The sequence below is a fragment of the Rhynchophorus ferrugineus genome, unplaced genomic scaffold (genome assembly GCF_030347505.1).
Source record: "Rhynchophorus ferrugineus isolate W39M unplaced genomic scaffold, kcgeb_rfMv2 rfM6, whole genome shotgun sequence".
Classification (NCBI taxonomy): Eukaryota; Metazoa; Arthropoda; class Insecta; order Coleoptera; family Curculionidae; genus Rhynchophorus; species Rhynchophorus ferrugineus.
This window is the reverse complement of record NW_027472585.1, coordinates 22,281,420-22,293,989: the sequence shown is the minus strand read 5'-3', so window position 1 is coordinate 22,293,989 and position 12,570 is coordinate 22,281,420. Positions and strand designations below refer to the sequence as shown.

General features: G+C 34.4%; 2 protein-coding genes across 3 annotated transcripts in view; both read left to right on the top strand.

Annotated features, from left to right (window-relative positions):
- The window catches only part of LOC143198265 (uncharacterized), a 44,882-nt gene extending 33,978 nt beyond the window's left edge, over window positions 1-10,904 (top strand). The window contains exon 3 of the mRNA XM_076407396.1: window positions 10,764-10,904. Coding sequence (XP_076263511.1) covers window positions 10,764-10,774 — 11 coding nt within the window. The 3' untranslated portion in view covers window positions 10,775-10,904. The remainder of the gene's footprint in view (window positions 1-10,763) is intronic.
- LOC143197864 (limbic system-associated membrane protein-like) overlaps window positions 10,781-12,570 on the top strand; it is a 487,089-nt gene continuing 485,299 nt past the window's right edge. For both annotated transcript variants that reach the window (XM_076406625.1, XM_076406624.1), the window contains exon 1: window positions 10,781-10,972. In XM_076406625.1, coding sequence (XP_076262740.1) covers window positions 10,927-10,972 — 46 coding nt within the window. In that variant the 5' untranslated portion in view covers window positions 10,781-10,926. The remainder of the gene's footprint in view (window positions 10,973-12,570) is intronic.

Genomic DNA, 12,570 nt, shown 5'->3' with positions numbered 1-12,570 from the left:
AGGGCCTAAAGTTGAATGTTCAGCCCTGCTCGTCATAATTCCCGACGCGAAGCCGAATCATGACGAGCAAGACCGAGATTTCAACTTTTGGCCCATGTAGTGTATACGATTTTTTTTCATAGCCGGTCGAAAGTACGTTATTAAATTAACTTTAAATTTTGATGAGCATGTTCTTGATGCCTTCTCCGACATCAGTAAACTTCTTCGGCAACGTTTCTGTATTTATTATCAATCGCGCTTCTGCATCAAAATTTCGTATAAAATCTCCCTCGTCCGTTGATTCATTGGATGACAACGTATTGTTAATTTTATCAGGATTATTGCATCGAGTGACGACAAAACAACATTCTTGATTATTTTTAAGTTTAGTGGTAGTAACGTTGCTGGCAGCGGTAAACAATTTGTTGTAGCGACAGAATAAATAGACCCTAGTTACGAGTATAAATAGGCATAAAAAAATGTTTCCTCCTGATGTTATAGAGGGCGCGGGTGTACTTCTCACAGAGGGTAAATGTTTAACTTTCTTCCCTGTTACTAGGACGAAAACACGTACGACCGAGGGTTACATTACTTGAGGATGCCCCCCTAAATAACTTCCTTTCCTTCAACTAAACACGCCCTGGAACCACACGCTGATATTAGGTGTGTGTGTCTCTGTCTGTAGTAGTTCAATCGTCCCATCGAGTTCTGAGTTTCTTCTTACCTTTAACGTTCATTGTCTCCCTCATCATATTTATGAATTCGCTCCTTGATGAACTGCTCCCGATGAACAAACACGCTGTCTTCCGTAGCCCTTTCCGCCTCCAATATGTCATGCTCTCACTCTTAGCTAGTAAATAAGGTATGGAAGTGTATATCCATCTCTCCACAATACCAACTAGGCAACAAGTCTAACTCTATTTTCCTTAGATCTCTTTTTCAGACAGAATCCAGTTTGAGGCAATTGAGATATGTTTTGTTTAATCCAGCGTTCCACATACCCGAAGAACCTTTTGGTCTACCCCGTATATGAGACCCATGATAATCTGTTAACACTAGATTATCAGTTCTCATCTGGCCCTATATCTCAACTCATCTACCCTTTATACAAAAGCTGTATCAGTGGCATTCCCACCAGCACCAGCAGTAACTCTGTAGCTGAGATTCCGTATGCGAAGGTTACTATTCTATCTATCCTTTCCAGAGTCTTATGTGTAGTTAATATTTCTGTGACTGTCCAAACTGGCGCCACATCCAATATGGCGGAGAGCACTCTGGTTGCCACCATATTCCTCTTTACCATGCCGGGTCCTCCTACACGGAGGGTGATCTGGGTCAGATTGTTAATAATGCTGTTGGCCTTTTCCTACAGTATCCACCAAGTATGAGCTGTCCTTCATAGCTTTCCTAGCCACACTCCCATATATAGTATAGTCTCCCTGCTTACGAGTTTATGACCATTTATTGCTAATTCTTCCGATCTCAGGACATGCCCTCTGAATGAATAATCAGCTCACTCTCTTTTTACCAACTAGACTTACTGTTTAATGATCTGAGCAGTCGTTGCGAACGGACATCAAAAAATCAAAATACGCATGAGCAAACCTGAACCGGACTACAAATTGCGCCTTTCGCCTTTTAAAATTGCTCTATAGCTGTAGCTCATGCTCTTAGTTCCAACGTTTTTCGCTTTAATTATTAATAGAATCCTTTTCTGGGAGCAGTCAATCAAGCCAACAAATTTGAGCTAAATTGGAAATAAACTAGCACGATTCATGAATGACACGGATGTTGATTTTTAGAATTTTATTTGTATTGTTATTATTGCCTCAGTGATATTTTTAATTGATAACTATGTAATTAGTATTTATAAATAGATAACAATAGTAAGTATAATTATATAAAAGCGTTAATAAAAGGACGGAAAATATAATTTAAAATATTTATATCCTGCTTGTAATATAATATGTGTTTCTGATATATGAAATAATACTTAATAACAAAATAAATCTACTTTACAAATGTCAATTTTCAAAAAAATAAATTTGTCATAAAATGTTTAAGTAATTTATAATCTAATTTACAATTTATAATTAATTATAAATTAATTTATAATCTATTTATCTAAATTAAATTAAAGGGAACTATTTCAGATTATTCAGATTCAGTTTATGATTCACGTTTTCTGTTTTTTCTTTCTATATAAATAACTTTCATAAATTCGTGTTGCATTCTGTGTGTTATTGGCATATTTCATGTTAACTATATTATGAAATTGGGTTTAGTTATGTCATTTACCTCTAATATCGGTAGTTCCTATTACATGTAATTTTATATAACAATTCATAAGGAAATATTGAATTATTACCTCTTGGTTTAAGCTGAACTTAGAATATATGAATACAAAATATAATTTGATAAAATAAATTTTGAACAAAAAACTTGTGATATTAGGTGTTTGGTTGTATTCTGATTTAATTTAATTTCCCGTAACTTTTTGCCATATTTTTAGCCAACATGGCGATATTATGTTGACAGAAAGATGTTGGTTTTGAAGCTATTCAATCATCAGTCTATACTTACACTTCTTCATCATAATTTCGAAAAATTATCAGTCAAGTTGTGCTACATCGAACTTATTCAAACCTACATCAAAGCTATGTCTGGTGAGTAAGCTGAATGTGACCAGAACTACTAGTTCGAGTTACAACGTAATACCAGACAGAAAATAATTAAAATGTAACATTTTCTTCACATTTTATGAACACAAATTTACCGATTTCGGTTTTAGAAAAAATAATATACCAGAGAAAAACACTTAGTTCTAGATCTTGTGATATGCAATGGATGAAAACAGGCAAGCAAACATAGTAATCATGCATATTAGACTCTTATACATACACCAAAAGTTACTGCCAGTCACTGTCGCAATATAAGTGAACACAAGTTAGGACTTATATTAATACTACCTGTTGACTTATTCCTTATTTCAAAATTATATCAGTAGACGTTTTTAACAGAAGGCGTCAAAATTATTTCATGTAACGAAAATCAGTTTTGTAGTACTTTTATTTGGTTTAATTCACGTCATGTCCTTAACTAAGCAATTTATTTTTTTACTAATATAGGTACAAATGGCATTCTTGGTCAAACTTAAAACAAATTTTCTTCTAAAGCGTCCGTATTCAGTAACGATAAAAGAATGGAAAAACGTATGTAAAACATTTTATATAGCCACATATAATTTGCAACAATGTCATTACGTTAATTGGAATTTCTATATCATATATTATAAAACACATTTATTAAAAATGCGAAACTAAACTAACTACCAATTTTTTACTTCAAATTTAAAGACAAACAGAGGAAAAAAACATCCTCTCTGCAGGTCAAGCGGACCATTAAGCGACGGAACGCTGTGCGAAAAATAAGAAGAAAGAAAAACACAATTTTCCTACCTGCGCCTCGGAAAACATTTTTACCGTTCTCCTTTCTATATAATTAATATTTCGCCGGTTAATTGAAGCCAAATGAAAAATATATTTCTCCCGCTATCCGGGGCCCGTCTCGTTTGTTTTTCTCTTGTTTTAATTGTTCCGCTCGGCTCTCGAAGTCGACCAATCAAGACGGAACATTTAACAGTCGGAAATAAGAATGTTTCGTACTTAAATCGGATATTGCAAAATTAATGGCATCAATCTGGAGTTCTCGAGCAGAGCCGTGAGAGATGGAGGCAGAAATTGTGTGGCAAGGGAGATAGATATACATTAAATAACATTTAGTAATAGATTTCTTTATCATAGTCAGCTTTAGGACTCTTATCAAATATTTTAAACATCATTTTGTATGCAATGTTAAAATTTTCCAAACTGAGTGCACTATGGATTATACAGATATTTTTATTAAGGAGAGGTCGATAATAGAATGAAAACAAAAATATGCTGGTCCTCAAAATCATTAATTAGGTAATTGCATATATGCTAATAATTTTTTTTGCTCTGAAAAGATCTTCATTTAATTACCAATATGTGAAAATATCTTAAATTCGTAATTTCGTACAACTTTTTCTTTATGTCCATAAACCATGTCAACATGGTTAGACAGTGAATTGAAATTAACAGTAATTGATATACAAATACATATATTGTATTTTAAATTCAATTACTTCTCAAAAGGGTAATTTGTGATTGATTTTTCAAATACCTATCACGATATCGCAAATTTGTGTAAAAATGTCGCACTGTTGCCGCATCAACTTCGACTTTCAATTCCCTTTGCGTATGATGTATAACAAAATTTTAATGTATTTAAATTATTGAAAATAAAATAGTGTTATCAAATAAAATTTATTTTAACATTACAGTATATCTATGTACTTATTATGGAATGATTTAAACTACATATAATTATACATCCAGAAGAGTTTGTAGGTTACACTACCTAAATTAACAATCCTATATCCAAGTATTATATTTAATTTTTATTTGCTGTGGCCAAATTGTTCAACCAAATTGATCTATCGTATATCTCTTTTTCAGGGCTATTTCTGAAAAAGGAATCGCATATTATGCAATTGAACGTTTCATTTATATTTATCGAAAAACAATTAGAAATAGTTCACTCTTTAACATAATATCTTCAAAACTTAATTTACGCTCTACAAACCATTTCTTAATTATAGCCTTTGTTGATTTACTTCTTGGGATATTTTGCACCAGTGGGCTATGATATGGTGCATTGTCTATATCATTAACTGATGGTTCCTTTTTCCTTTTGGATTTTCAAACCAGATCAAAAACATGTTATTTAATCTGTAGGAATGCTCTTCGGGTCGGTCGGTCGGTCGCAATGTGTGGCTATCGATGCAATTGTTTGTCCGAACACTCACTACTATTTTTGGAAAGAATTGGCACGGGAACTAAAAGCACTGGTTGAAGAAATACTTGTTTATTTAGATTTACATTGATACATGTGTTCGACGGTAGAATGGACAGGATATTAGATTAGGTAATGGAGGTACGGTAACGCTGTAGAACTGGTACAGTTACAAGGGGGTAGAGAAAAGAAAAAGAGAGCGAGATGACATCGTGGTGGCCTTTTATAGCCGGGAACCGCATGGTACCAGTCCACCGGCGTTGCTAACCTTTGATCTTGCTGTAGGTGAATGCGTGGTGGCCTAAAGGGTCATAGCGATCGCTACATCACTCCCCTCCTAGTGGAGCTGCCATGTCCCTCTGTGTGGTGCAGGTTCCGGAGTGCACCCGTAATTACGCATTGCATTGCCTAAGGACTGCTTATGAGATGGGGATCCAAACCTGAGCGAGGAGTTTTACGGGATCAGCTGTCATCGAAGTTGTAGCAGGACGTCGTTCGTCTTGGGGCGTTCCGTTTTGTTTGAGAGTATCTATAAGTGTGGTGTCTTACGTGTCTCGTTTCGTAATGCAAGGGTGTTCATGTGTTGATGTTATGTATGATGGACTTCTGAGGTTTTCGTCCATTAGATTAGTCTCCTGGGATAACGTCGACCATGTGATGTTGTTGGGTTCCATCCTTCGTGCTATCCTTTCAGACACGTGTCAAGCACCCGTTGAGTAGCTTATTTTGAGCTAGTTTACCTGTTAGGCACTTTGATCACGTCGGAGTCACCAATTGTAGGAATGTTCGTCGGATCGGTCGGTCGGTCGGAATGTGTGGCTCTCGATGGTATTGCTTCTCCGAACACTCACTACTATTTTTGGAAGGAATTTGCACGAGAACTAACGAACTTTTTTAATTCGATTGATATATGTGTTCAACGGGAGAATCGACAGGCTAATAGGTTAGGTAAAGGAAGTACGGTAGCGCTCTGGAAGTGGTGCTGTTGCAAGGGGATAGAGAAAAGAAAAAGAGAGCGAGACGTCGACGTGGTAGTCTTTTATAGCCGCGTGGTACGAATCCACCGGCCTTGCCAACCTTTGAACTTGGTGTAGGTGAATGCATAGTGGCCTAAAGGGTCGTAGCAGTCGCTACAGATCTATTTTGTATGTATTTTCAGGTCTATTTCTAAAAAAGTAAAATACATAAGATGTATAAGTGTATCGTCCATAACAACAATTGATGATTCCTCCAAGTTCTTAACAGCTGATTTTAATGCAGAACAGAAATATGTTATGGTTCATTTTTCCATCGTAGACGTCCTTGGCCTAAAATAAAAACACTGAGTCAGTTCTAGTAATAAAACCATTCCAATACAGCGTCAATAATCCATCTATAAAAAAACTATTAAAACATGTTATGACTAACAAGACAATCAAATTTTAGTCTTTAACTTTTTCCATCAACTTTATAGTCTTTACATTCTTTTTGCCAGCGTTTTGCCAAGAGTAGCTCAAGGTTCCATTTTAAAAAGTCATATTTTATTATATATATTTAAAAATTATTTTCTTTTAAAAACAGTGTGTAATAGTTTCGTTAGATCTCTTAATAGCTATCGCGTCATTTAATTAATATGTTTCGTAACGAATATCCATAACATATATCCACCATAATACGTATATAAAGAGATAATTTACATCACTCAAAGAGTGTATATGCTTGAGTTTCATATGGATATTTTCCAAGCAGCTTTCCCTGAAGTAGTTTAATTAAATTATGTTGATAGCGAGAAAACTACCTGCTGTTTTTACAATTTCTAATTGATATGGCATCAGGGTGATCTTGATTCGTCGCTTGCTTCTTATGTATACGCTTTCTATTCCTTGAGTCTAACTTTATATTGTTTTTCATTCTTTAGAGATTTATTCTCACTACCCAGATTTAGTATTCAGTGCAGCTACAACACGCTAAAAAATATTTACAATAAAACCGCAACAACAAGGGAGGCCCACCAGAACGAGGTAAGTTCTTGGTCGAAGTAATTGATTTAAGCCTCTTATTTATCGGCTTCGGCATCTTTAATCAGTGTAATCAAATATATTAAATAGCGATTTTATATTTATCAAGCAAAGCACCAAAACAACGTTTGCCGATTTATAACCTCTAATTATTATCACTAATGTTTTAAAAAGCGTTGCGGAGATTTAAGAATCAGGTGAATTTTTTAGACTAATTCAGTTACGTGTTAGGTTGCGTCGGACAGCATTGTACCTCTTTTTTACTAGAATAAAATGATAACGTAATACACTGTCTGCGATATGCAATACATTTACGTTCATCATGAGTTAGCTGCTATATTAAATAGATTATAGTTTATATTTGAAATACTGCTGCTTTCACAATACATTTGAACACAAATACATTTAGCTTACTTAATGGGCACCTCTACAGAAAATAACGCTCGATATCTTTTATAAGCAAAATAGCGACTGTTAAATATGTAAGTTCTTATTTGAACGCAACTGTGTGTTGTTTGCTACATGTCAATGCTTTTTTACTGTTTGTTTATTTATATGTCTGAATATGTACGTTTATATTAGCCTAAGACAGTATATTAGCTTACATAAATGTTATATTTACAACTGTTTAGTAAAACACATAAAAATACTTGTATGAGGGTGGTTCAAATATGATCAAGACAAATACTCTGACACGTTTATTTATTATTAAAAAAATTTACAATTAGGTATTTTTCGAGGTATTTCCCCTATCTTTCCGGAAGTTTTTTGATGTCGGTATCGAAGAATTCCTTGGGCAACTCGGACAGCTATGTGCGCACGAACTTCTCTACCTCGTCGTAGGTGTTGAACCTTTAACCTCCGAGAGCTTCTTTCAGTGGTCCAAACATGTGGTAATTGCAGGGTGATAAATCTAGACTGTAGGGAGGGGGGTATTCCAATACTTCCCACCCTAATTCCGATATTGTATCGAGCGTGAGACGCGCGGTATGAGGGCGCGCGTTATCCTGGAGAAGAATCTCACTTCGTGCTGGAATTCTCCTCCGTGTCGAGCAATGCACAGCACGCCCCGCAGATCCCAGAACACCGTACCTTACCTTACCCGCGGACATGTTTGTATTGACTGGCGCCCCTTCCTCCTTCTTCCTCCACTCTTTAGACGACATCTTGCTTTCGGGATTGCAACAGTGTACCCATGTCTCGTTTGTAGTGAAGATTTGCGTTAAAAAACCGTCCCCTTCGGCCTCGTATTGCGTCAGCAAGCGGCGACAAACTGTCAACCGCGTAAATTTTTGCTCAATTGTTCAATAATTTATGAATCCAATGGACGATTATTATGCGACATTGAAGGTGTTCGTAGATGATAAGCTCTACAATATCACTGATGCCGAGTTTAGTCGAAATGTCTCGAACATTCATCCTACGGTCCTTCAAAATAAGTTGTTCTACGCGGAGAATGTTGTCTGGTGTGATGCTGGTTCGCGGCCATCCTTGAATGCTTTGGCCAATTTAATCACGGCAGCCCTACTAAGGCACTCACTACGGAACGGATTTCGCATACTCAGAAAACTTTCCGTATTTTTTTCGCCTTCTCACACTAAAAAAACGAATGAAAATACGTTGCGCTACGGCGGTCGGCACTTGACGTTCACTCATGGTCGTAGCACGCGCGTGAAACATGCGCTCCCGACGAAAACTATGCCACACTGTTCGTAAGGGACCCAGCCAACAAATGGGTTGGTAGATAAGTTCTCCAGCATGGAGCTAGAATACTTGGAAAATTGCAATTTGAGGCACTTTATTCTTGTATTACCGCTAAACGAGAATTTAAAAAGAAGTTTCTTTGTAAACGGCGACCTAAAATAAATGAAGCTACATTGGCGGACGTTGCCATCGTAGTTACAAAATGCGATGGTCGTCAGAAAGCTTTACAATAGATTAGAGACAAAGGCAAATTACCAAAAACAGAAAATGATGCCTGGGATTAGCTGGAACAGCCAAGTAGCCAAGGACAGATCAACCTTAGGCATTAAAAATGGAGTTAAAGTTAGTGAGCTTCCTAAAATATAAAAGCAGAATGCTTACTATTCTTAACACTACCCATATATAAAAATGTGCTCATAAAAATATAACACTAATTTGGGCTCATCGATGCGTATAGAAATATTGTTTTCTTTAGCAAGTTTGATCTTTCTTTGACTTTGAAACCATTCTGATAGAATATTAAAAACACTCAGCCAAATTTGTGTTTATTGTCCTGATTTTTTTCTGCATTTTAAATACATGCCTAAATAGTATTTTACACTTCTTTTACTATCTATTTTACACTTTTATTTCGTATTTTAGATTCGATCAAGTGGTAATCAGAAGGCGCTTGTTCTGACAAGTATCTTATATGCTATAGATCTTCCCATTTGAGCTTCAACAGCTACTCTTTCATAACTCTTGAGAGCTGACGTTGTCTTAGGATATTTTTCGTCGTACCTTCTATATAAATTTCGATCTAGAATTTCATTGAATTAGTTTTGCAGTTCACTGTTTTAAAATTTGTTGGAAATTCTAATCATTCTTTGTCATTAATATTAAAATTACTACCTCTGAAACGTTAGCAGAATCGAAAATTAGAATTTATTTTATTTCCAAATATGCTTGATGATCTTCGGCAGCCCGCCGTCGATGAATTTAGAAATGCTAATATTGTTATGCCATTAGGCATTTCAGTCAAATGTTTGTCAAAGCCTCTCATAAAAAACTATTATAAATGATTATATTGAAGAGTGATATTGAGAATTTGATTGAAATATTATATGATAGATTCTGAGAGTGAAGTTATTCATGCAGTATTGTCATTCAGTCCATAGTACCATCCTACTGGAAAAACGTATTGTCTGCAACCATATCATTTAATTATATGAAAAGAAACGACATTAACAGGCAAAATATTTTCAAAAAAAATGGTGATTATGGCTGGTATTCTAACTGAATGTATTATATAAATACTATGTCAGAGAGTCTGAAATCAGAAGTGTCTAAATATGACGAATAATCAGGTTGTCAAAGCTAGACCTGTAATCATTCAATCATTTTAGAGGTGACTGTTTGAGTTGTGTAAGCAGATGCCTTACACTAATAGAAAATTGTCGGTTCCATTTTTATATAATTTTTTTTTAACAAACTTTTACCCGAAACTAGTATACTATTAAGTGTCTAGATTTATTGCTTTGTCAGTTTAAGAACAATTCATAAATGAAATTCCTTGACAACCTGAGAAAGAAAAGAAAAAAACGAGTTATTGGCTTATATTCTTGACATATGCCCCGTTGAAAGTGTTGAAATATCAATAAAAATATTTTAATCTTTTTAGTAAATATAGTAAATATAGCTACTGCACTATGGTTATGTTTAAAATAGGGAACAGAAAACATGGATAAAAACTATGGAGGTGCAAATATTTTACATAAACTATGGAAACGTATTTATGAATATCATTCAAAGGGATTGCTGAAGAGCTTAAGATGATTCAGTTGGGACTTAATCTGAACTGCGATATAGACGATACATTTTTGGGGACTCCACCAGCTCGTACATTTCACTGGCACACTCAATAAATGTTTAGCTGTTCCATTGCTCCATATATCTGTATCCTTTAAGTGTCCAGTACCTAAAATATATTTGTCGTTTCCAGTTGACCCTCCTTCTGATATTTATTATCGCAACTATCATATCAAGTCTATGAACTCAAGTTCATTTTAATAAATATTATTTATTCTATAATTTTCAAAGTTTCAATATTTGAAGAAAATAATGCAAATACTGTTATAGAAATTAGCATACAATAATTGTTTTCTGTGTGTACCTAATATTTAATTCGTATCCATTATTAACCAGTTTTAATGTTTCTTCTTGTTACAGGTGTGAACTAAAACTGAATACAACCTAATGAGGCTCGTCGGCCGCGACAACACAGTCTAATTGACCGAACCGAAACCGTTAATATCAGCCGGTACAACTAATTAACGTGGCCTGATACCGTACCGATCCCCTTCGGCCCCACGAAACTCCAACCCGCGCAAGGATGAAGTTCGTTCTGTTCATATTGATTTCCGCCCTCCTGGTAAAAGGTAAGTTGTTTCCGGTTTTCGACTCAGTTAGTGGAATTTGACTCTGTTATCGAAGATGAGACGGAATGGTTGCGAAGCCTTGATCGCCTATTCGTCACAGAAGAGATAGACCTACAATGCTCGGGGATGCGCAAAGCGCGTTTATTTACTACAAGATGAAATTTAAAACTAGAATTAATAATTTCTATTTATCACAGAGAAAAAGTAAAATATAAAATTTTAATAATATATAAACATTACCTAATCTGATAACAAATAATTTACTTTGTACTTATATTTATATATATTTTAAAATATTTATACTTAATTTAATATTTGAAGTTACTAAATATCGTAAATATATATAAGTTACAATTTTGATTATAAAACCTCCTTTTTTTGTGTAGTTTTATATATACTTATCTGGACACTATCCATAGTATAAATAGCCAAATGGATTTCCATTTTTGCAAACTATAAATTTTCTTATTACACAGCGTTTGCTCCATGTGTTTTCCACAATTACTTATTTTAAAATAGATCGCCATTTGCTGACAATATCTGAACGAGAATCTGAATTTCCATTTCATTTTGTTTTGTACATTCTTTTGCCAAAAATGTAAAAGTCTAGATAACTTCCCACACGGACGAATTAAAACAACACGAATTCCTGTATAACGGTTAAATAACATTTAAATATAACATAATAACAGAATCATAAAGAATAATAATTCCTGCTTGCAATATTACCCCATAAACACTTAGTTTATCATCAGCCTGAAGCTAAAGGCACGGATTATTTATTTCAAAAGCAAGCCTACAGAGAAACATGTATTAAAATTTTTAGTTCTCAGATTTCTCAATTTAATTCCTTTGAAAATATATGACATTTGTACTTACCTATAATTGTTTTGGAAGATTCTCATGCGGGCTATGCAGCTACTGACTACGATATTATACTTATAGCCATATTTTCCTTTTCATTAGATTAAGGAAAATTATAGGTAAGAATTGCATCTTGATTAACCAATGGTATTCTACATTTGGGCCCATAATCATCTGGACAGTCGGAATTAGAAAGAATAAATTTCCCTGTTTGGAAACTTCATAAGAGGTTTCCTGAAGTTTACCATTATTTATTTTAAAAACCGTTTCTGCGCTGGAACTAATATACTACTATATATATCATGGTCTAGCATTTAAACAAATAATATTTCCCTTAAATGCTACATAAATAAATAAAAACAAATTTCATTACAATTATATGTAAAAATAGAAAAAACCTGTCAAAAAGATGTCACAAAATTTCAACATAGTCATTTTAGGGGATTTTAGGGCAACCTGGGGATTTTTATGCATTGGTACCTATATTTCCGCTACACCTTCTCTTTAGGTATCATTCACACGTCATTTTTTTTCTGGATGCCATATTCTGTAAAATACAAATTACCCTATGTTTAAACGAAAGTAAAATTAAGTAAATTAAAAGAGTAAAAATATATATTCATAAATAGATATATATTTATTCGACGTTTTTATATCTCCCCTAAATATAAGCTCCTTCCCACAACCTTACTAGGTTGGTGAAATAATTTTTGGCTAGAAAACAGATCTAACCA